The 24,891-nt window shown below is 37.0% G+C and overlaps 1 protein-coding gene across 1 annotated transcript in view; it reads left to right on the top strand.

The window, feature by feature from the left end:
- LOC306860629 (zinc finger protein 512B-like) overlaps positions 1-24,891 on the top strand; it is a 64,571-nt gene that overhangs the window by 22,271 nt on the left and 17,409 nt on the right. The window contains exons 3-9 of the mRNA XM_079402416.1: positions 14,089-14,168; positions 14,414-14,542; positions 17,474-17,682; positions 17,935-18,146; positions 20,399-20,470; positions 22,397-22,531; positions 24,632-24,759. Coding sequence (XP_079258542.1) covers positions 14,089-14,168; positions 14,414-14,542; positions 17,474-17,682; positions 17,935-18,146; positions 20,399-20,470; positions 22,397-22,531; positions 24,632-24,759 — 965 coding nt within the window. The remainder of the gene's footprint in view (positions 1-14,088; positions 14,169-14,413; positions 14,543-17,473; positions 17,683-17,934; positions 18,147-20,398; positions 20,471-22,396; positions 22,532-24,631; positions 24,760-24,891) is intronic.

Raw genomic sequence — 24,891 nt, forward strand, 5'->3', positions numbered from 1 at the left:
TATCTTAAATGAATGGTTAAGTATCTCTTAGAATAGAGTGACATATCTCTTTCAGTAAGATTTATTTTCAGAGTGTGTCAGTAAAACCTTTTTATTGTTACTGTAGCCATCTGTAATGTCATTTCACAGGGCAATAGCAGTGCACTCTTTCTACATTTAAACATTATAAACCTATCATAAAATGTATTTAGTTTTGCTAATTATAGTAATTATTCATAAAATATTATACTTGAGCATAGATGTGTTAGTACTTGGAGAATGTTTTTTTTAAGGCAAAATTCAATAGTCTTTTTGACACTAATGAGCTGTATTCCACATTAAAGGCGAGCAATGTTTTATGTTTTGTTACGTTATCTCATTATCTCTTTGCTCTAAATGATGTGCTTAGTACTTTTGTCTTTTCCCATCACATAAATTCACCAGAATAAACATTATTTCTCCTTTACTTGTATAAGAAGTGTAATGCATAATAGAGCAATACAAAACCATTTTCATTTGAAATCTATCATCAATAACTCTTAAAATGTATTATTAGGTTCATGGGTTGTAACATCTAAGTGAAGCTTTTCAATATAAAAAAGCACTCTGAGAGAGCACGCTTGAGAAGAATACAGGTACATCTCAATAAATTAGAATGTCATGAAAAAGTTAATTTTTTCTTGTAAGTTATTTAAAAAAGTGACAATTTCATATATTTTAGATTCATTGCATGTCAAGTAAAACATTTAAAAAGTTGTTTTGTTTTAATTGAGATGATTAGAGCTTACAGCTCATGAAAGTCAAACATCAGTATCTCAAAATATTACAATATTTACATTTTAATTTCTATTAATGACCATCTCTACAGTATAAATTCCGGGTATCTCTTGTTCTTTGAAACCACAATAATGGAGAAGACTGCTGACTTGTCAATGATCCAGAAGACGAACATTGATGCCCTCCACAAAGAGGGTAAGTCACAGAGGGTCATTACTGAAAGGAGTGGCTGTTTACAGAGTGCTGTATCAAAGCATATTAAATGCAAAGTTGACTGGAAGGAAGAATTTGGTTAGGAAAAGGTGTTCAAGCAACAGGGATGACCGCAAGCTTGAGAATACTGTCAAGCAAAGCTGATTCAGACACTTGTGAGAGCTTCACAAGGAGTGGACTGAAGCTGGAGTCAGTGCATCAAGAGTCACCACACTCAGACGTCTTCAGGAAAAGGGCTACCAAGCCACTTCTGAACCAGAGACAACGTCAGAAGCGTCTTACCTGGGCTGAAAAAGAACTGGACTGTTGCTCAGTGGTCCAAAGTCCTCTTTTCAGATGAAAGTAAATGTTGCATTTCATTTGGAAATCAAGGTCCCAGAGTCTGGAGGAAGAGTGGAGAGGCACATAATCCATGTTGCTTGAAGTCCAGTGTGAAGTTTCCACAGTCGGTGATGATTTGGGCTGCCATGTCATCTGCTGGTGTTGGTCCACTGTGTTTTCTGAAGACCACAGTCAGCCATCTACCAGGAAATTTTAGAGCACTTCATGCTTCCTTCTGCTGACAAGCTTTATGGAGATGCTGATTTCATTTTCCAGCAGGACTTGGCACCTGCCCACACTGCCAAAGGTAGCAAAAGCTGGTTCAATGACCATGGTGTTACTGCGCTTGATTGGCCAGCAAACTCGCCTGACCTGAACCCCATAGAGAATCTGAGAGACACCAGACCCAACAATGCAGATGACCTGAAGGCCGCTATCAAAGCAACCTGGGCTTCCATACCACCTGAGCAGTGCCACAAACTGATCACCTCCATGCCACGCCGCATTGAGGCAGTAATTAAAGCAAAAGGAGCCCCTACCAAGTATTGAGTACATATAAACTACAAGTATATGAACATACTTTCCAGAAGGCCAACAATTCACTAAAAATGTTTTTTTATTGGTCTTATGAAGCATTCTAATTTTTTGAGATAGTGAATTGGTGGGTTTTTGTTAAATGTGAGCCTAAATCATCACAATTAATTAAGAACCAAAGACTTAAACTACTTCAGTCTGTGTGCATTGAATTTATTTAATACACGAGTTTCACAATTTGAGTTGAATTACTGAAATAAATGAACTTTTCCACGGCATTCTAATTTATTGAGATGCACAATGTCCTTCTGAGAAGTTTTCTGCTGTCTTCTCATTGGTTTAGATCCACTTTAGACATTTGGACGTGAGCCATGAAGAGTAGATTCGCTGGTTTTCTACAATCATGTCGATTCATACAGCATTGCTTCTACCCTGTGTTTTCAAAGCATTTCTTTTACATAAAAAAACACTGTAACTTTTTCCACCTCAAGACTGTATATGTGATGAGTAAATGAGTAATTATTGCATTTACCCACTTCTTGATGGAAAAAAAAATTCTGAGAAATGTGTTTTTTATCTCTCTTATGTGTTTGTGCTGCCCTGACCCCTGTTCTCATCTTGGAAAAGGCCAAAGCTTGAGGAAATGAACAATGAGTCTTGAACAATGAGAGAAAGTGGAAAATGGAGAGGGGGGGTCAGTGAGTCCAGCTGTTGGTTTTGATACTGTACACCCTTAATGGCTTCAGCAGACCCTCTAAAGCTTCTGTAGCTGATTTCTGTGGGCTCTGACACACACATGCTCAAATACTGTGCTGTATTAGTGTGTGTTTCTAGTTTTTGACTTCTGGTGTGGGCTTAAAACAAAGGACTTGGTGTCCTCAGTGATTTTCTCTGCCGCGGCGCTGCTGTCTGGAACAGGGTTCTCAGTCGCATGATTTATTTGGTCCATCACACACTTCAGACTGTTGCTGTGTCTAAACAACTCCAAAGCACTTCAAAACAACACAACCTTGTTTCTGCAAAGACATTCAGCGTGTCCTCTACAAACAGCATCTGATGTGTTTACATTTTACGTGGCGTGAGAAAGCGACACAGGCATAAAAGCTATGCAAAATCCCATCTGAGCGGTCAAACTGAAACGGATTTCCAGAAATGTGATTTGAATAGGATTTCAAACCACATATGAATGAATGAAATGGATTTATAAAAATCATATTATATGGGATATTTTTGCCGTTCACTTGCTAAATATGATCAGGTTCCAATCAGGGGCCAGTTGCATAAACTGTGTAGACTAGTCTTATTTTTTTGTCATAGAATTTTTATTGTTGCAAACTGCATTTTTACATTTTATACCACCCCACCCACCATATGCGATCTTACCCAACCCTAACAAAGCAATCCCCAATTAGTACACAATGGCAACTGAAAAAAAAAATACATATTTAGATGCATATACACATATACATACACACACATAGCATAATTCAGAAAAACATAATAATGATAAAATAAGGGGTATACATATCTTCACTCAGTCCACGTCTAAGATTTGTAAATCATTAAAGAATGTGATGAATTGTTGCCATTTTTCAAAAAAAGACCCCCCCCCCCCCTACCTCTGATATTGTACTTAATTTTTTAAAGTTTGAAAAAAAAGACAAAATCTTTGAGCCAAACTGAAATAGAGGGGGGTTGAGGGCAGGCCCAAGACAACAGTATTCTGCGCCTAGCGAGAAGAGATGCAAAACCTATGACGTCAGCCTGTCTCCGGCTTAAAGGCTGACACCGAGAAGGAACACCAAAGATTGCAATCAAAGGGCAAACAATTAACTCGACCCCTAGGACATAAGAAAGTATTTTAAAAAAGGAATTCCAAAAGTTTTGCAACTTGGAACAAAATGCAAACATATGACTAAGGTTACATGGTGAAAGTTTACGTTTATCACACAAATCTGAAACATTGGGATATATTTTAGAAAGTTTTGCCTTCGAAAGATGAGCTCTGTGAATCATTTTAAATTGTATAAAGCTAAGTCTAGCACATGAGGTGGTGGTACATACATTGTCTAATACTCTACTCCAGTAGTCATCCTCAAACTCGAGGTCAAGTTCCTCTTCCCAAACCCTGATTATTTTAATGTTGTGAGAATTATCCTTTGACAAGATAATTGCATAGAGATAATCCCACCCATATGAAGATTCAATTTAAATGCCTCCTCCCATGGAGACTTTGTAGGCAGGGAGGGAAACCCAGAGAACAGAGAGGAGGCACAGTGCCTAATTTGAAAGTACCGAAATAGGTGAGAGGAAGGTAAATTAAATGATGACGATAATTCAGAAAAACTTGCAAACACATTATTAATGAAAAGATCTTCAAAGTATTTCAGACCTTTCTTTTCCCAGAGAGAATACGGAATCTGAGAAGGGAGGAAGAAAGATATTATTTGTATGTATTGGAGCCATGGTTGATGCTGAGATAAATTTGAAATGACGTCAAAATTGAACAAATATTTTAAGAGAAGAGCATACTATTGGATCATCCATGTAATGTGAAGGGGACATGGGGAGAGAAGAGAACACCATAGCAGGGAGAGATGATGAAATACAAGACTTAGCTTCTAAGTTGCACCATGGTAAAGAGGAGTCCTGTACCCAGAACACCAACTTCTGAATATTTGCTGCCCAATAATAATACATAAAATTGGGCAGGGAAAGCCCTCCACTTAGTCGATTTTTTTTAAGCAAAATTTTGTAAACTCTAGGAGTTTTACCTGCCCACACACACACACTGTGAACACTCACCCGGAGCAGTGGACAGCCATTTATGGTGTGGTGCCCGGGGAGCAGTTGGGGGTTCAGTGCCTTGCTCAAGGGTCTCACCTCAGTTGTGGTATTGAAGGTAGAGACAGCGCTGGTTATTCACTCCCCCCACCGACAATTCCTGCCAGACCTGAGACTCAAACCCGCGACCTTCGTGTTACAAGTCCAACTCTCTGTCCATTAGGCCACGACTGACATTTTTACCAAAGAGCCATTAGAATGGGCATGTAAAGATCGTTTCTGAGATGAGATGTGAATTACGGCATCATTAAATCACATGACATATGACGGAATCTGAATTTCAATTCAAATAAAAACTTTATTTGTTGTCTATAACTAATGACCATACAACACACTTAAATAGAAATCAGTAAGGAACATACTTCACAATGTTCCAAAAAACATACAATGTAGATATCTAAATAAATATTATTAAATAATTGTAAATCTTTTTGCTCTCTAATAAGCTATTCCAAAACATTAACATTTGCATCTACATTTACATTTCAAAAATATATTTTATCGAGCATCACTGTTTACAAAATATTTTTAGCATATATTTAAAATATATTTTAGCCAGGAAAAAAAAAATGCTGATTGATTCTGATGGAACAGAACCACTTGAGAAGGTGGCAGAAACCTGTTAAGCCAGAAGATCAGAGGAGCTCTCTTGGAGAAAATACAAGTAGTTCACAGAGTTCAGGATTTGTGCGTTTGAATGTGGTGAGGATGGAGAAGGTGGAGAACAGTTTCTGTGGGTTTTAAGTGTTGATTCTGGAGTGGAAATACGATGTCTTGGCTGAGTATCTGTCAGAGTAACATTCACAGAGAAGGGTGTGTTTTGTCTTCAGTTCTTCTGGGGAATTGATTTTCTTCCACCTTCTCTATGAAACACAGTTTTGCTGTGCTACTGCCAAAGGTATTGGAAAGCCACAGGCTGGACAAAGGGTGTCAGGACAGCTTTGAGCTAATTGCTAATTAGAGCCATATGCAGTAAAATGAAGCCATAGTGAACACAAAAAAGCAACACAATTCAGGTAAATTGTGTTTCTAAACTCAAAAAATTGTTTGTTCAATATACTTAAATTAAGAAAAATGTCCATGCATTTATAAAGTTTAGGTCAGTACAACTAGAATTAAAAATGTTTTATAGAATTATTTATAATTTTGACTCAAAATTGTTCTTAAAAAATGGCTGAAATGTGAGGTTTATTGTTTTATAAAACTAGTTTTTGTCAAAACTCAGTATTTACTCTCATAATGCATGGGAACTACAGATCCACTGCCCAGTTCAACAAAAATGATTCCGTTAACTTTGATTTTACACATTTTATTACATTTAATAATTAAATTCCATCACATGATGGAATTAATTTGTGACTAAATGTTCAAGGATTGTGTTGCATTAGCTCTTTTTTAACAAAGTTATTGTAAAAGTATTTAAACAAAGTAATATTTTGTGTGTGTGTGTGTGCATGTTTATGTGGTTTACGAGGACACAAATTTGTATAATGACATGGGTATGACAGAGGTATTACAATATGAAGGTGGTTTATGAGGACACTGCCTATGTCCCCGTAATTCAAAAGGCTTAAAAAACATACTAAATGGTGTTTTTTTGAAAATCTAAAAATGCACAAAGTCTCCTGTGAGGGCTAAGTTTAGGTGTAGGGTTGGTGTAGGGCAATAGCACTCACAGTTTGTTCAGTATAAAAACCATTACGCCTATGAAGAGTCCCCATAAACCACAAAAACCAACATGTGTGTGTGTGTGTGTGTGTTTAAAAACCTAGTAAACAGCTGAAAATACAGTTGGTACAATACCAAAATTTAAGTTACTGATTCCATTTCCTATACATTTTATGATTTTTGCAAATTGATTTCATAAAAAATAAATTACTAAAATGCTAATGAACAGATAATACATTTTTAGCATCTTTTAAAAAATGTATATAGACAAACGTTTTATAAATTAGTATTGTTTTAGTACTTTTGATATTGCTACTTTATGAATACATTATGAAAATCATATAAACACTTTACCAAAAACCTTATAAACACATAAAGGAAAAGAGAACATTGAGCATCTTATGAACGCTTAAAGAATTAGGCTAACACTTAAAGCAGGAGTTCATGAATACCTAATGAACACTTAATTACGTGCGGAAAGTGTGTTTGGAGTGTATTTGAAGAACAATGTTTACTTTAGACTAAATACAGCTGCACAAATCTATAGCCTTTTACAGCATTCATCACACTGTAATCATATCAGTTATGTATTTAATACATGATATCCTGCAACCAGCTCCAGTTATCCTATTACTTTCATATGTAATTATTAATTTTTTTGTATGCCATATAAATGAATTATTTTGCATATAAAGACCCATGAGAGGAGCCCTAGGAAGTGAGGAAGACCGAGGAATTTAAAATAAGAGGGTCAAGGAGTGTGTGTGTGTGTGTGTGTGTGTGTGAGGACGTTGTTGCAGGCAAAGCAAAGAAGAGAGTGGCCGGGTTATTTGAGATCATTATGCAGTTGGCAGCACTCTGTTCTGACTCTACCCTCCCTCTCTCCCTCTTTCTCTGTCCTGCTCCAGTGAGGATGAAAATGAGCAGCGTGCAGCTGCAGCCAAAGACAGCTGGGAGGGTCTCACTCTCTCAAAAATTACAGCATACCCATCTGTGTGTGTGTGTGTGTGTGTGTGTGTATGTGTGTGTGGTGTTTGCGGTCATGAGCAGATTTTACCATTTTATAATTGTGTACGATGTCTTTCCACAATAGTTGTTCTTGTGTCTTGGGGAATGTGTGTGTCACACACACCTTTTGTTAGGCTTTTTTAAGGGGGTGTTACTGGAGAACAGAGAGTGGTTTATTTGAGCAAAACAATGAGTGTTTGTGTGTGTGTGTGTGTGTGTGTGTGTGTGTTTTAAGAAATTGGACAGTTGGTATCTTGTGCTAAGAGGCATGTGTTAAGGCTTGTTTACACCAAGAATGATAACTATAACAATAACTCTTAAGAGTCTTAAAAGTGGATTCTTATTGGCTGTCGGTGTTTGTATTGTTCCTCTTTGTTGTTATCAGTATTGCTGTGATATGGACTCATCCTGTTTTCATAGAATTAGAATTATTATAAAATTGTTATAGTTATCATATAGTTATTGTCCTTGGTGTGAAAGGCTCTTAGAAGTAATAGACACTGGTGACAACAACCATTTTTTAGAGTTCTTTAAGTAAATTTAAATGGTTGCCATGATGCATTTGCAACCGTAAAGGATTAGTTCGGCCAAAAATGAAAATTCGGTCATTAATTAGAATTGTTGAATAAAGTCTTTATTTTTGTTTTCTTTGCGCACAAAAAGGATTATTGGTAGCTTTGTAAAATTATGTTTGAACCACTAATGTCACATGGACAATTTTAACAATGTTCTTACTACCTTTCTGGACCTGATCGTGTCAGTTGCCTTGCTGTCTATGACAGGGTCAGAAAGCTCTCGGATTTTCATAAAACATATCTTAATTTGTGTTTCAATGTCGAACAAAGGTCTTGCAGGTTTGGAACAACATGAGAGTCAGTTATTAATGACAGAATTTTCAGTTTTGGGTGAACCATATCTTTAAACGCATTTATTATACTTCTGCAGATGATTTTGTTAAACTATCTCAGTGCAAGACAAAAGCATTAGCAAACACAACATTAAAAAGATAGCATAGTTTAAAGACATGTAATATTGAGTTAATACATGTTAAAAGACAAACCAACACATTCTCACCTGTAAAAGTGTATCCCATTTCTTCGGGAACTTCTTGGTGGTTTTTACAACCAGAGGATGTGTAATGTTGTGGCATCTAGGGCAATTTACTGATTTTTACTGTGAGTGGCGAGGCGACACATTGACCGTTCCAAGATGGCAGATCTATGTGCTTTTTGCTTGCTGGTTGGATTCAAAAGAGCCCACCTGAAAGTCTTGAGTAATGAGTAGTAATAAGTCCTAAAACTCAGAAACGATTTAGCTGTTTTGCACTTCTGCTTCCAGTGTCCTGAAGTCAATGAGTTTTTGGTAAATGCCTGAGATAAGGTCTGTGGTTAAAAGAATCTCAAGATATTTTCATATTTTATTCCAGACATAAAATACATCAGTAATAGTAAAACCCCACTCACGGTTTTTACTTTTAGCTTTTTACTTTTTACACGTATTTAGGCTTTAAAATTAATAAAAGTTGTGTTTGTTTGTAAAGGTAATGATGATGATTAAAATATAAGAATCATAAACTTCTATTGGTCACAGAGCTTATTGTCTGCAGTAATCCTATTGGCTTTTTCTCGAGGGAATCGGAATAATGCTAACTTACGGGTTGGCCTACAAAAATACTTCATCACTTCGGCGTCTGTTCTGGTCTCTAGATACGCCTCGAGTCCCTCCTTCAGTCTAGGGATTTTTTCATCATACGCAGGGTGAGATTTATAAGTATGATCACTAAGAAAAGTAATAGCACATCTTTCTTTTCAACAAGCCACACCAATTGAGATTTCATTCATGTCTGTAGCACGAACAATGCAGGAGGAAGTTTGACACTTTAGATTATGTATTTTGAGCTCGCCTTACTAAACACCAGTAAAGTTTGCGTGTAAATGCACATGTGTTTGCTAGTAATGTGTGTTGGTACATTTACGCTGGAAGTGGCCTGACAGATACTAAAACAAGTGGCTCTCATTCCCATAGCAACACAAACATGTCTTTCCCGAGAGCAACAGTTTTTAATTATGCTCTTTATCTAAAAGGACCTGTACATTTGCAGACAGAAATAAAAATTCACACCTCATTTCCTCTTCAATAGAAGAGTCATAATGACAGAAAAAATCTTCTCAACTAGAACACCCATGTCATTCTAATGCATCTGCGTTTATACTCCTTATCTCTTAAGTAGTGTAGTGTTCACACACACACACACACACACACACACAAACACACTTATCAGTGTTTATTTTGCAGGCAACTTTCGTATGTGTGCTTTAGCCAAATTCAGCCTGAACAGATCTCTCTAATTCTCGTTATCATAAACAGTGTGCCTTCAAATCCACCCATAATAGCCTCTAGCCCAAGTGTGGCTCGTCCTTTAAGCTTCCCAAACATTCTTTTAAACAGCATCATTTCGTTATTGACTTTTCCTCCTTAAACTGAGATCAAAGATTATGTTTAATCCCTTATCCAACAGGACTAAAACCACAAATCTAACAGGGATCCCTCCACAAAGAAGCCCCAGGAATGCTTGTAATGATGACAACAATATCCCTCCGCAAACTTGAGCTTTCTGGGTCAAATAATAGCACAAATCTAATTTACCTCGTCTCTTTTAAAACACTTTCAAGCTTTTGAGAACCCAACGTGAACCAAAGAAAGAGTCGATGAACAGTTTAACACTTTAACAGTATTATCCAGTTTAACTCTTTAAGAGTATTCAAGCTTTTGGTTGCACTTTATTTTAAAGGTGCCCTTGTTATAGTGTAATTATATGTTTTAAGAACTAAGTAATGTTAATTAACTACATGTGGCTAGGGTTAGAATTAGGGTTTAGTTGCATGTAATTATGCATAATTTATTGTTATTTCTATAGTAAGTATGTGTAACGTGTAACAAGGACACCATAAATTAAAGCTTTACCTGGCTTTTTAATAAGCTATTTTTTTATAGTATGGTAAAATGAAATATTATATATAGCCTAGTTTATGGTCGGCAAGATGTTTTAGAAAGAATTTCTCTCCAGGGCTGCATTTATATGACTAAAGATACAGTAAAAACGGTAATATTGTAAAATATTATTACAATTTAAAATAACCGTTTTCTATGTAAATATATGTTTAAATGTAATTTATTCCTGTGATGCAAAGCTGAATTTTCAGCATAATTACTCCAGTCTTCAGTGTCACATGACCCTTCAAAAATCATTCTAATATGCTGATTTTCTGGTCAAGAAACATGATTATTATTTTCAATGTTGATGCTGCTCAAATGGTTGTGCTGTGTGATATTTTTATGTGGAAAGAAATCTTGATACAGTGCATTTATTTTCAAGATACACTGCATTTGTTCTAAACAGAAATCTTTTGTAGCACTATAAGGCCCAGTTTCACAGACAGGGCTTAGATTAAACCAGGATTAGATCATAGTTCAATAGGACTTTTAAGTCATAAACATGCTTAGAAAAAAACATTACTGGTGTGCATCTTGAGACAAAACAAAGGCACTGATATATTTTAAGATCAGTCAGTGCAAGTTTATTTCAACTGAAACAGCTAAGACTTGCATTTTAGTCTAGGACTAGTCTTAAGCCTTGTCTGTGAAACCGGGGTTAAATGTATTCACTGTCACTTTTGCTCAGTTTAGTGCAAGATCAGGGATATTTATTAAGAGTAAATGGGTCATTTTTTATTTCATTTAGTTCTTAACGCACAAAAGGGTCTGGCCTCGGTCAGCATCCTCGCCGCTTCTGTAGCCGCTCTGGTTAACGGGGTCATCGGTGGGGAGAAGAGAAAAGAGCAAAGCCAGCCACTGCTGCAGCTCAGATGTGAAAAGGGCTGATAGCAGGACTCGGTGACATGTAATTAGCACGTTGTCTGGTCTCAGGCCCGCCCTTCCTCCCCCTCCTCTTCACTCTCCAGCGTTCTGTACCCCTCCCACACACTTCTGTGGAGAGTCGCAGGGCTAGCAGAGCCGGTGTGATGGAGGGCACAGATAATTGTGAACTAGAGTGTACCAGTGAAGGAGTCTGCCCTCCATACCCAGAGAGAGAGTATTGAGCACAAACACAAATTAATACAGATAACGAGTGTGTGATTGTTAAAGTGACAGTTCACACGAACTTGAAAACTCATTTACTCACCCTCATGTCATTCTAAACCTGTATGGCTTTCTTTCTTGAAACATGGAAGATGATGTTTGGTAACACTTTATTTTAAGGTGTCCTTGTTACATGTTATATGCTTACTATTATAGTAACAATAAATTATGCATAATTACATGCAAGTAACCAACAAAGACAAACCCTAATCCTAAACCTATATAGTAAGTACATGTACGTAAATGTATAATTACACTGTAACAAGGACATCTTAAAATAAAGTGTAACCTGATGTTTTATGGAATTATTACACGGCTCTCTGGAATACTCGATTCTGATTGGTCAGTCGCAACATTCTGAGTTGGTCGCATCGGGTCCCGATCCTGTTCAGGTTGATTCTGCAATAACAGCCAGCTGGATGTACAGTATCTCTTACTTATCATGCAGATCTTACATATAATGAGGGCTGTGTTCCTAAGTTTGAATTGTGTTGGCTAACAAGATATACAATTCTCATTCACATTTGAATTCAACAAAGTAGAATTAATATTGGAATGAAATTCAAAGCAGTTCATACCATTTGTGTATGAACATGCAGACAACATGTGGGATATATCTGGAAACATAATATACATTGAAATGTAAAACATTGCATACAAACATTATATATCTGTAACTTGGAAAGTACCATTTATTTCCAAAATAAGTGAGTAAAGTACTCATGAGTAGTGAGAAGTGAGTACTGAGCTGTGATTATGTATATTGCACACTGCAATTTAAAAACGTAGAAACACTGTACATACAGTAATTCATATTAACTTTTGCTATTTGTCAGAAAGTATGATGAATATCTATTTTAAATTACTTTAAAAAGTACAACATCTGAGTAAAACTACTTGTGTAACATAACTATTTGTAATTAGTTACTTCACATCCCAATACGCTGTATAAAATATATGGTATAATGTGGTAAATCACATTGTTTACAGAAAACTTTATGAAATATTGTTTTAAATTTGTTTTGACAGTTTTAAACTTAGTTTTGAGAAATATCTCGTGAAAATTTGTGTTCTATCCCTATAATATTTATTATTAGTCAAAATTAATTATGGCTTTTGTAATGTGTGTGTATGACTTTTTTTGTGTATGAATTTTTAATTCAAGTTTTAATTCAGTAAATTTGTCTTCCTGTCATTCCAAATTAAATTCCAATGCAACATCGTGTGGGGTGTAATTCAATTAAAACAGCAATATATTTGATTTAAGATGATTATAAAATCTCAATATATTCCTCACACAAGGAATCTATCGTATGACTTGAGTATGGAGTCTTGACTCATATGGACTATATACTTTATTGGCGTTTTGATGGTGTTTTTTGGTGTTTGATGAAAATAGTCTGTCATTATAGAGAAGTTTTAAAAATGTTTGTTGCTGTGGATAACCGTATATGTGTTTGGAAAGACATGACAGGATGAGTACATGAGAGAATGTTAATTTTTCAGTGACTTATTCCTTTAACTCAAGGAGTGTGTCCTCCTAGAGCTGTGTCAAAGACATGCTGATTAATGGTTCATTTACTCTAGTCTGTGAAAGGGCTTTATCACTCTCATTTACACACACACACACACACACACACACACACACACACACGCACACACACACACATACTGCAGACAATTTGTCTGAAGCCACTTTGTAAGTGTCCTTATTATGTAGGTGCTTAGCAGCCATAAGCCAGCGGGCCTCAATGGAGTATTAGTGTGTAATTATCTGCCGTTTGCTCAATGTTTTGACCTTGCCAGCGTTCGTATAGATTTGCAGCAACCTTCCATGACCTCCGCTTACCAGAAACCCAACGCATGCTATCATCTTCCATTCTCCTGGGACTTGCATGAAATAAGAAATGCCACTAATTTGTACACAGAATGCATCTGCAATTGACTGTGTCTCTAAATGTTCGTTCAGCCTCACTAAAGTCCCCGCGGGGACGTCTGGAACATATGGAGAGCCGCAGTGTTGAGGTGTTGAGGGGAGTTTCTTAGCCAATCATTAATCTGAAGTAAGGTTAATGGTTCTTCTTTGATAGCATCAAGGTGTTTTAAGGAGGACAGGATGAGATTGGAATTCCACAGAAGGCACCATGAAGCCAAAATGGACACTATTTGCTTTCTAATTCTCTTATGTGTTAATACATTATCCCAAAGAACAACAGGTTTATCATTTTCAAAATGTAAAAACTCTTCCATTACACCTTATGAGTGATGATAATGTTAATGGTAATGTTTGACAGCCACAAAGTGTCCAAACACTTATTTTTGTGAAATGCTTTGCTTTAAAAGTACCAGAATTTCCTTCAAATAAATGTCACTTGCTTTTACCTTTTTGTTTTGAACTGCCAAGACATTCATACATTTTAAGTGTCCAAATTGTTTTTGGAGCCACTGTACAGTATATAGGAATTGTATTAAATGACTGTTGTAGTTCAAAATTCAATGATGGGCAGTGTTAATTTAATCAACAGCAAATAATAATTACTTCACTGCAATATATCTTTCAAAATAAATCTGTACAATATGTCATGAAATGTTCATGTTCATCAGGTTCCTCCTATAATGAGAAATCAGAGGGTAAGAAGAAAGGACGCCCTCGCGTGGAGGTGCAGGAGCTGCGCATTATTCCTGTGAGTAAAGCAAAAAATATCCATTTTGGCCAGTGATGAAGGAATGAGGCTATGCCAGATTGGGATTTTGGGTGATTATTTGTGAAAGGAGTAAAGGGACTTTCCAAAACTATTTCCAACTGTTGTATTTGGAGAAGGATCATCTCACAGAGGGCTGTGTAGAAGTGAATTGATTGCTAATAGTTTATAATGCCTCCCTTGTGTGTGTGTGTGTGTGTGTGTGTGTGTGTGTTTTCTCGCCCTAGGCCCATATGATGGTTCAGTGGAAAGAGGAGTTTAAGAGTCGTTCCAGGGTGAAATGTCCATGCTCAGGCTGCTGGTTGGAATTCCCCAGTATTTACGGACTTAAATATCACTATCAGCGATGCCAAGGGGTAAAAACCGCAATCCAGACTACACAGTCATACGCTGCAAAATCATGAATGCAATCAACACTCGTATATTAATAGGAATGTATAAAACTACATTAATTAGAAATCAGATAGTGGGTTGTATGAACTCAACTGTAAAGAGAGCTGTAAAATTAAGCTTGGTTTAGGATCATGTCTGTCAGACAATTTGAGGTCTTACTGTTATTGTTTTGAAATATCTTGCCATCAGCAAATGTGTTAAAGAGATAGTTCACCCATAAATGAAAATTCATTTATTACGCACCCTCGTCGTTTCAAACCTGTAAGACCTTCGTTCATCTTCAGAACACAACTGAAAATATTTTTGATGAAATCCGATAGCTCAATGACACAATCAAGGCCTAGAAAGGTAGTAAGAACATAGAAATAGTTCATGTGACATCAGTGGTTCAACTGCAGGGCTACAGACTGCGACTAAAATAGTCGTATTTGCGACCAAAAATATTAATTTGCGAGTGAAGTTTTTGCTGAGGTCGCCACTGGCGAATATATATATTTACATGTCTTAAACATTTTCATGTAATGCCTTTTTTCTTGATTGTTTTGCGATCGCATCTTTTTTGTTCACGTATTAAACTGAGACGATGCACATCAAAGTTTTAGTGGAAAAAAGAGTTTCAAACAGTCCTCATCTCTGCTGCACAGCAGCGCTGACGCACACCTGATAAAGTGTTAAAAAGTTTAGCACCTCAGTTTAAGCGGCAAGTGAACCCATTATAGCTTTCTCTTTACTACTATAGTACATAATTGAACATGAATTAACATCAAAAGGTAGGCTATTTTATAAGGTGAGTCATCGCTGAAATGCCAGAGTTTTGTTATTGAGTGTGCGCGCTTTGCTGACTGAATTCTGCTCTGTCTCTCATCATAAACAACAAAGTGCAGATGCATGTATGATGATTCATTCATCAAACAGTGTATAGACAGCGTTACTGATTATAAGGGGAGTTTTATGAGAGCGCTTAAATAATGTTCTTTGACAATGTAAATGTTCTTTGCTCGCTTTCTCTGTAGAATATGTTTGCTGTTTGAATAACTGTGTAAGGTACAGGTAATAAAAAGATTAATTCATTACTAGGGGTGTTCCGATTGATCGGGTACCGATCACTATTGGCCGATAATCGCGTTGGGATGTTCTCTAAAAAGGCAGATCTCATAAACCGATCTCTAGCTGATAGCACGACATGCAGCAGCACCGTCTCAGTCTCTGTCTAAATAATTATATTGCTGAAGGTGAGGTACAATTCATATTTATTCATTAAATAACATTTAAAGTAATTTTTCAAAATCCGCAGATGGCTTCAAATCACATCCAGTCTGCACTATAAGTGAGCTGCAAGCTGCATAGTTGACACAGGAATTGTCACTTGCACAATAGAGGCAGTGTCCCATCGTTACTAAAGTTTATAAATTGCTTTTCTTGTTAATTCTTGCCAGTGTTTAACCATTCAGCGCTCGCGTGCTCTCCTGGAGACCGTGCGCTCATGCACACTCGCAGCGCACACACATAATGCCAGTCTCACATTACTCCGTTTGCAGTGAATACAGTATGTTGTGTATTTTTCTGCGCTCATCATGTTAACGGATCAGAGAGTTAACACGCCATGCGGTTGCAGTTCGGCACTGTGTTCCAGGAGCGGTGCGTCTGCAGCAGTGCAGCGATCGTTTCCGCACCGAGTCTATCTTTGCTGTACTGCACGCACTGTATTAAAGTGACAACGCAATGTTTGCGGGAAATATGAATATGGACTGACACGAAAATGTAGTAATTACACTATAAATGCATATCATTAAAGTCTACTCTGTTTCAGAGTCATCACATATGGCTTTTTGGCTAGGTTTAAAGGAAAAGAGCACTTTTAGATAAACAAGGCAATAATAGATGGCACTCATGGAGGTATGGAAAGCAAAGTTCTTTATAAACCGCAGGATTGCTTGTATTAAAAAATATTTAAATGCAAAAGTAAATTCAGTCGAGCTGACTGTTTCTGCCAGTCATAAGTTAATTTAGAATGTTTGTAAGAAAAGTAGTTTAAATGTTTTGCCACTTGCTTGAACAACTTAATATACAAATCTAGAAGTAGCCTAAATGCAAAAGTAAAAAGCATTGAATAATGTGTTTCTTATATTTATTGCATTTAAACACGTCTATAAAGATTGTATTACTGTAAAAGAAAAAAGAATCACAATGCAAAAGCATTTTCAGTAACAAAGTTTGGATTTGAAATCAAAATAATGGATAAATGTGTTTGTGGTAAACAGATGGATCAGTAGTGGACTCCTGTGTGAAATCAGGCTTGTGCTGTGTGTAAGCTTTTCTGCAACAATTGCATGATTGTAAAAACAAAAATGCACGGGATGATCAAACATTTAGGTGCAATAAATGTATATTTTTGAAAAATGTCTAAAAAATGCCCCCCTCCACCCCTCAAATTAAAAAATCCTCCCTCACAAGAGAGGAATTCCCCCCCGTTTTAAAAAATGAAATTCAGGCACTGAATAAATGTCTAAAAATACTGATTGGAGTATCACTATAAATAATTCTACATGATAAAAAGATGGCTTTAATAAGATCGGTATCGGGATCGGCCTCAAAAATCCTGATCGGAGCACCCCTATTCATTACCTCACCCATGAATATGATTTGTGAATTAAATACATCTCTGAATGGTGAAAACGACATCTCCCATCGTTCCACTCTCCTTTATAGCATCATCAAGCTTCGCTTTTGTTACTGTTTTGAACATATGACCTCTAGCAGCGAACAGCTTGCCATCAGCTGTAACAATTAGTGAAATTAAACTTTGTAAAGACCCACTATCCTTTTTTTTGCTTCAATCTGAGACCTGTGGAACTTGACCTGGCTTTGTGTGTGTCTGTTTGTGTGGCGTTCAGGCGACCATAGCAGAGAAGCTGAGTCACAGATGCCCGTATTGTGAGGCTGTGTTTGCCACCAAGGTGCGTCTTCAGAAGCACAAGCTGTGGAACCACCCAGAAAGGGTCACCATGGAGACCAAGTCCGGGGTCACCTTGGACGCCAAATCCGATGCCAAGTCCAAACCCAAACAGCAGAAAAGCCCCGTGAAGGGAAATGCCAAAAAAAGGTGTGAAAGCTCAGTATCCCTTTCCTGACCGTATTCCCACTAATTGGAATATTTTTTAGCGTGATGAGTTTCTGGAGTCGTTTTGAATTTGAATTTCTGACTTTAGTCACACGCAACAAAAATCGCTTTAGGACATGACTTGTTTTCCACACTGCCATCATTAGATTCTAGATGAAGTCCTCTTATGTTACTATAGTACCGATCCTCTGTGGATTGACTTTAATAGCCTGTGCTCCCTGCGCTCCCTCTCAGGCCCGTGGAGAACAGCCCTCCATCACCCGTATTTTTCAAGGTGAAGAAGACCCAGGAGGTGTCTCGGCCCTCACAGAATGGGGAGTGTGCCCCCCAAAGGCCGGACAGGAAACAGCAGCAGGGGACATCTGTAGACACTGGGGGCAGTGAGAGCGAGGGGGACAGTTTACCCCCACCCTTCCCTGAGGAGGACCCTGAGAGAATGAAGCACAGTAAGAATGCTACACACTGAGATTAATGGTGCGCATGTCAGCTTCTGAAACACCTGTCCATGGTAATACCGTGAAGTACCATATGCAATACTATAATGCTAATTATTCATGGTACCACTACAGTACAATTTTGGCCTGCTGGCCAGGGGCCGGTGTGAGAGACTTCATGGCCAGTTACATCACGTACATATTCACTTTTCTGTGACATTTGGATGTGAATTTTTAGGTAAAATTAAAAATGGCTAGGAAAACTAATTATTTGACAAGCTGAAATTGCTTTGTCATGCACAGTGATTTGTGATTGATATCATCTTGCATTACAAACAAATGACAAAAAAATCAGTAATGTTTTGTGTACATCATCATTTTCCAGCAGGTGTTTACTGTCAGGGTTGGGGATGAAGGGATGAGGCGAGGATTAAATAATGAATACTGAATAATGAATACTTTTATCGGCTGAATATAATATAAACACGAACTGCGTGCAACAACACAAAACACATGTGGACAAAAGAGTGCGCGGCCGAGCGAACTCGAGACCGCATGCTCACACAACGAGACAGAACATGGAGCGCGAGTGTCCGAACCCCGACACGAAACCAAAACTCAAGACATGAGTGCCGGGATCCGAACACCACGCTCCAACACAAAACAAGGCACGCAGACGAGAGAGCGCACTTAAAGCCGTGCGCTCACATGAAAACAGGACATGACGGGAGTGTCAGGGCTCTTGTCACAATACCATGAATAACACTAGACCAAAGTGACAGAACCCTGGCAGTTTATAGTTTTATTGCTGCCTTTATTTAACTATTGTTGCAGATCTTTGCAAAGTTCAAATAGTTTTTTGTTCAACAAAATTTATCTTTTTAATTTCTTTACAAAGAAGTTCTATATACTATGTGTGAAAATGTATAATAATGTTTTTTAATAATTTAATAGTTTTTTATTATTTATGTTTTTTGTGTTGTTTCCAGTAAAAATGTGGGCAAAGTTCTTTCCAAAAAATAGAAAGTAAGAAATAATTTATTACTGTGTATGTGAAGAAATAAAACAATTATTATTTTAAATTAAATTAAATAATTACATGTAAAAAATATATATTTAACATCATACACCTAAGTATAAAATCATGAATTTAAATTCAGTATAACAGTTTACATTCTTTAAGTTCTTTACAAAAACATTATATGCTGTGTATGTGTAAAAGTGCATAATAAATCATGTTTAAATTTTTTTCAATAAAAGTTAATGCATGTAAAATGAATACATGTACAATTATAAATGTAAATATAAGATGATACATTTAAATTAAATTTTGAAATTTTAAATCAATTTAACATTTTTATTCATACCTTTTTAATTTATAAACTTACAAAAAAGTAAATAAACTACAAAAATGTACAAAATGCAGTTTCACTCTGAGCAGTGCAACTTGCCTTTGGGTGATTCTGCAAACTGAAGTCATGTTAATAATGCATAACCAGAGGTCCATCATCTAGAAAAGTAGTTCCACCTCAAAAGGAAAGTTCCAGTTCTCTTTACTTTCTGTACTAAAATGTCCAAAGTTCTTAAAATTTCTATAACATTTCTCATTAACATGACCAAGAACGCCCTCATTGGCTTTGGTAGTAAATGGTGGCCTGGCCCTTTAAGCAGCAGTGTGTAAGTTCTCAGTGTTGGCTCCGTCTGAGGGCTGCTGGTCATTAAGTCTCTCTGGTAGCTGGTGGCGGCTGCTGTCTCTGTCTGTGCCTGGCAGAGACGTAGTGTGTCAAGATGTCGGCGTGGCTCGTGCTGTGAGTCCGCTATTTATGGCCTTTGTTTGGGTACATGATCCCTTCGTTTGTTGTTCCACGCCGGAGCCAGGGGCGAGGACAGCGTGTGTGTGTGTGTGTCCATGTCTGAAATGTCAGGAAAAATGCACTAGAGCAGCTGTGTTTGTGTGACACAAGTTGACAATCAACCATGTACACACATACAGAGACACAAAACATATTCGCTCTCTGCTCCCATGGCTGGTTCATGAAGCTGTGTCAGTTTCTCCAGCAGAGGAACCGCAGCATGTGAAACAGCAGGTGCTTTGGTGCACTGAGGTTTGAGCATCATTATGAGACTGTAACTTGCAGCAGAAGCTCATGAGTGTTGTTGTTTATCACTGCATGTTGTCATGAGTGTATGAACCATGAATGCAGCTCTTTGCTGTGTTATTGAGATGTTTGACCTCTTGTTGTTGTTCTTCTCATTTGAGCCAGGGAGGAAGCAGAAAACTCCAAAGAAGTTCACCGGGGAGCAGCCATCTATTTCAGGAACATTCGGTTTGAAAGGTAACACACACACTCATACATTTTTTATATAATGGCGAAGACCTCCCATGACTTCTGTTGTTCTTAAAGTCAGAATTCTGCAGTCTTAAAGCTACTAAAGACTAACTTTAACCCTTTATGTTTTGCATTTTATATATGAAAAGGATTATTTTGTCCCTTTATGAATCTGTTTTCATTTTTGTCCCTGCAGCGAGTTAGTAAACTCCTCTTCCTATCCCCACATCTGTTCTTCCAGCCAGTAAATAATTTTTTTTTTTATTAAGGGCCAATATTTGCCCTCTGGATTTGATTTTGAAAGGGATTTATTAGGGCACATTTTTGTATCCATAAAACTAAACACAGTGTGCTGTCCATATGTATCAAACTGAATCAGTCAGTGAAGTAGTAAGGCAGTTAAAACCAAACAAATCAATCAACATCAAATAGAAAAAAAATCTGCAAATATTTAATAACAGTATTTGTAAATGACTAAATAGTAAACATACTGCTGGGACACACAGAGCGCAGAAATGCAAACCACTGAGCCTTGAGGTGGAGCTGCACCGCAAGGTCCAGTGAGTCCAGAGGTGGAGCTGCACCGCAAGGTCCAGTGAGTCCAGAGGTGGAGCAGCACCGCAAGACCCACTAAGCTCAGAGGTGGAACTGCATCTTGGGGCCCACTGAGCCCAGGGCCCAGTTGCATAAAAGGTTTAGACTATTCTTACAAGTTAGTCATCTCATTTTTTTCTTTAAGACTGGCCATATTTTTTTTATTTAGTTACATAAAAGTGTAGATTAGTCTAAGTTGAATCCAAAAATAAGGCCTTTGGTGAAACTCTCATTCTTAAGACACTGTCTTAACATAAAGGCTAAGTTTATGCAACTGGGCCCAGAAGTGCAGCTGTGCCAAAAGGCCCAAAGGGACTGTACAATCATGATAAATGTTTAAATCAGACCTTGATTTTATGCTCTATGACATGCCTTGCAGAGAATCTTCAGAATTTCTCAATATTTAAGGATTTTGTTATTGAACCAGTCCAACTTCCTCGCTCAAAAATGAAGAAGTTCTCCATGGACATATTTCAGGTTCTAATCCTATATTTTATCTGATATTTGTATCTCTTCTAGATCTAGAATAAAGAATAACAAGTAACTCTTTACAATAAGTTTCTGTTAGTGAACATTGCTTAATGCATTAATTAACAATGAGCAATACATTTGTTACAATGTTTATTAATTGTAATAAAAATATAATTGTTCGTTGTTATGTTCGCTTAAGTCCAATAACAAAAGATACAACTTGCTTTAAATAATGTATTAGTAAATGTTGAAATCAACATCAATGAAGATTAATAGACACTTTTTGCATTGATACTTCATGCAATGATGACAAACGGAATATTAAATCATTTTGAATGACAGCAGAATTTATTACAGAGGCAAACTCTTTCATGAAGGGACCTAAAGTACAGGAAGTCTCTCTCTAGTGATATACTAGATTGCCATGACCCCTTTTTGTTGACTGACTGCCTCTCAGTGGTGTTTGTTGTCAGTGTTATATCAGAAGGGACTTTCAGAGTTTAGTCCTGGCCTCCATTCAATAAATACACCTTGAGATTTCAGTGGTATTTTTGCACCTGTATGTTTATAATTAGCAACCTTATACTCTTTGATAGTAATTACCCCGGTTGGTGCTAATAGGGGGTCTATAGGTCTATTCTAGAAGTGTTTCATTTCCTGTTGAAGTTACAGTGGCGCATATTTAAGAAACACACTGCACCACAAGACAGACTACAACACAACAAGGCTCTTTGACCACCAAGAGAGATTGAGAGTCTCATTTCTTCATTTCTCTTTTGTTTGTTCTTTTTTTTTAGTCATGCTTTTATTTCTGTGACTTTTGAGGTCTCTGCTTTTCCTGAATGTAATTTGTTATGTGTTGTACAGGAATGAATAAGGTGGAGGAGAAGTTGAAAGCAGGTCGGATGAAGAGGGCGGAAGGGGCTCTGTTCGCTGAGGAGTCCCAGAGGAAGCAGTCGGTTCATGCTCCCACCAGAAAAGAAGCTGCTGTTATTAGTTCAGGTCTCTCTCTCTCTCTGCATGTTTGCATGATAAAATCATCCAGTTCATTTGTACTGCCAAAGCACAACAAAGTACAACATTTATACAGATGACATAAAATAATTGAAATTAAATAAAAATGATATAATATAGAATGCACTCTACAGTTTGAAAGATTTGTGGTCATTCATTTATTTATTTAAAGTAATTAGTGTCACCATACTTTTATTCAGAAAATTGATCAAAAGTGACAGTAAAAGCAGTTATAATGCGACAAAAGATGCTGTTCTTTTTAACTTTCTATTCGTCAAAGAATCCTGAAAGAAATGTATCATGGTTTCCACAAAAATAATAAGAAGCAAAAACTGTTTGCAGAATTTATAATATTAAGATCATGTGACACATACGACTGGAGAAATGATGCTGAAAACTCAGATTTGCATCACAGGAATAAATTGCATTTTAAAATATATTAAAATGGGGAATTTGTGGCCTAATGGTTAGAGCAGGGCTGTTAAATTAACTTCATTTGAGGACCGGATTATCGAATTGAACATTTGAAGGGGGCCAAGGGGGTGGGGGGCCACCCCAATCTTTTTCTGGGGGGCCTATAAAATTGTAAATTAAATTTAAATGCATATTCAGCAGTAAAATTAACTAATATTACCAACAGTAACATCTATAAGGTTAACATTAGTGCTGTCTGCCATTCAATACCATTTGTTTTTACACTTTACATTTTTTCTGTAATTAATTCAAAAAATGTGACTAAACACATATTAATATATTTGTGTTGTCATATTTTCACACTGAGCTTCCAAATTAATATAGAATCAACATAAAGATGATATATTTTAAATGTGTTTAATGGCATCTTTTTACTAGCCTATTATTAATGAAGAAGTATCATTTACTGTTGTCTCTATTAAATCCATTTTTTTCCTTTAATGTTAGCCATTAATTACAGCCATTTAATATTACAGTATAATTGAAATGTTATGATATTATTTGTAACATTTAATAGGCTTTGAAAAATATAACTTTTTATAAGTGAACTTAAAAATCTTCACATAAACTATAAATTGTATGCATATGCTATATTGATTATTCTTTATTCAAGCTACAAAAGTTAATCAGCAAGCAGAGCAGTCAAGTGAACGCTGTTTCTTTAATAAAACCTGATGCACATGACATGAATGTGACACATATCCAATTTTCTCCCAACTCTTTACGGTCATTTAGGATTTTATAACTGATTTAAGACTGTGTTTATGAGGTAACTCACTAAAACCACGTATTTTTACGTCATTTTTGTTACGTGGTTTTGTCCATTGAAGCGCTGGCATGCTTGTCTGAAGCGGCTCAGCTTCTGAGTACAGCCAAACGCGCAGATTTTCAAATTATACTTCCTGCTTTGCTAAAAATCTTCGTCCCGTGTCGGCACTATTTCTCGCCAGAAGTTATGACCCATAACACTGTCTTTAAACTTGTTTAAACTAATGTTAGAATTGTGGCTATCTCATAACTCCCTCACATAAGCGCTTGTCAATGCTGCCATCTATTGATGTTGCAGTCTCCAGTAGATTGTTGTTATTGCGTTTCTCCCTTTTCTTTTTGTCTGGCCCGGGCCAGTGTTGCCACCTTGTGGACAAACTAATTAGTGCAAGAACAATTCAAGGCGAGTGTGAAACCTGCCTATTCTTCCTCGGACCGGATGAAGATGATTGGCGGTCCGGATTGAATAGCCCTGGGTTAAAGAGTCGGACTCGTAATCCAAAGGTTGCGAGTTCGAGTCTCAGGTCCGGCAGGAATTGCTTCTGTCACCATAACAAATATGTGTATGTGTAAAACATACCTGGCCAATAAAGCTCATTCTGATTCTGATTCCATACTTAGCCGTATGTCACGTCACTTTCACTTTTATATTAAAAGTGAAAACAGCTCTTTTAAATTGTAATAGTGTTTCAAAATATTAAGATTTTATTGTATTTCTTTTTATAAAAATGCAGTCTTGGTAAGCAACAGAGATGTCTTTCAAAAACATAAAAAAAATCTTACTGACCCCAAACTTTCAAATGGTAATGTAATCTTAATTATCCATGTTTTATCTGTTTGTCTCAGTGCCCCCTGCTGAAGCCCAGTGGCAGAACACCATCTCTGAGAGAGGGGAAGTGGTCTGTCCCACCTGCTCTGTCGTCACTCGCAAGACCGTCCACGGACTTAAGAAGCACATGGAGATCTGTCAGAAGGTTAGAGGTCACTCTAAAACACACTATTGTCATCATTAGTACTAGCACAGGCTTAGAGCAGGGGTGTCCAAACCTGTCCTGCACAGTTTAGGTCCAATTCTAATTAAACACACCTGAACAAGGTCTTCAGAC

Source organism: Barbus barbus (genome assembly GCF_936440315.1).
Source record: "Barbus barbus genome assembly, chromosome: 41".
NCBI classification, from domain to species: domain Eukaryota; kingdom Metazoa; phylum Chordata; class Actinopteri; order Cypriniformes; family Cyprinidae; genus Barbus; species Barbus barbus.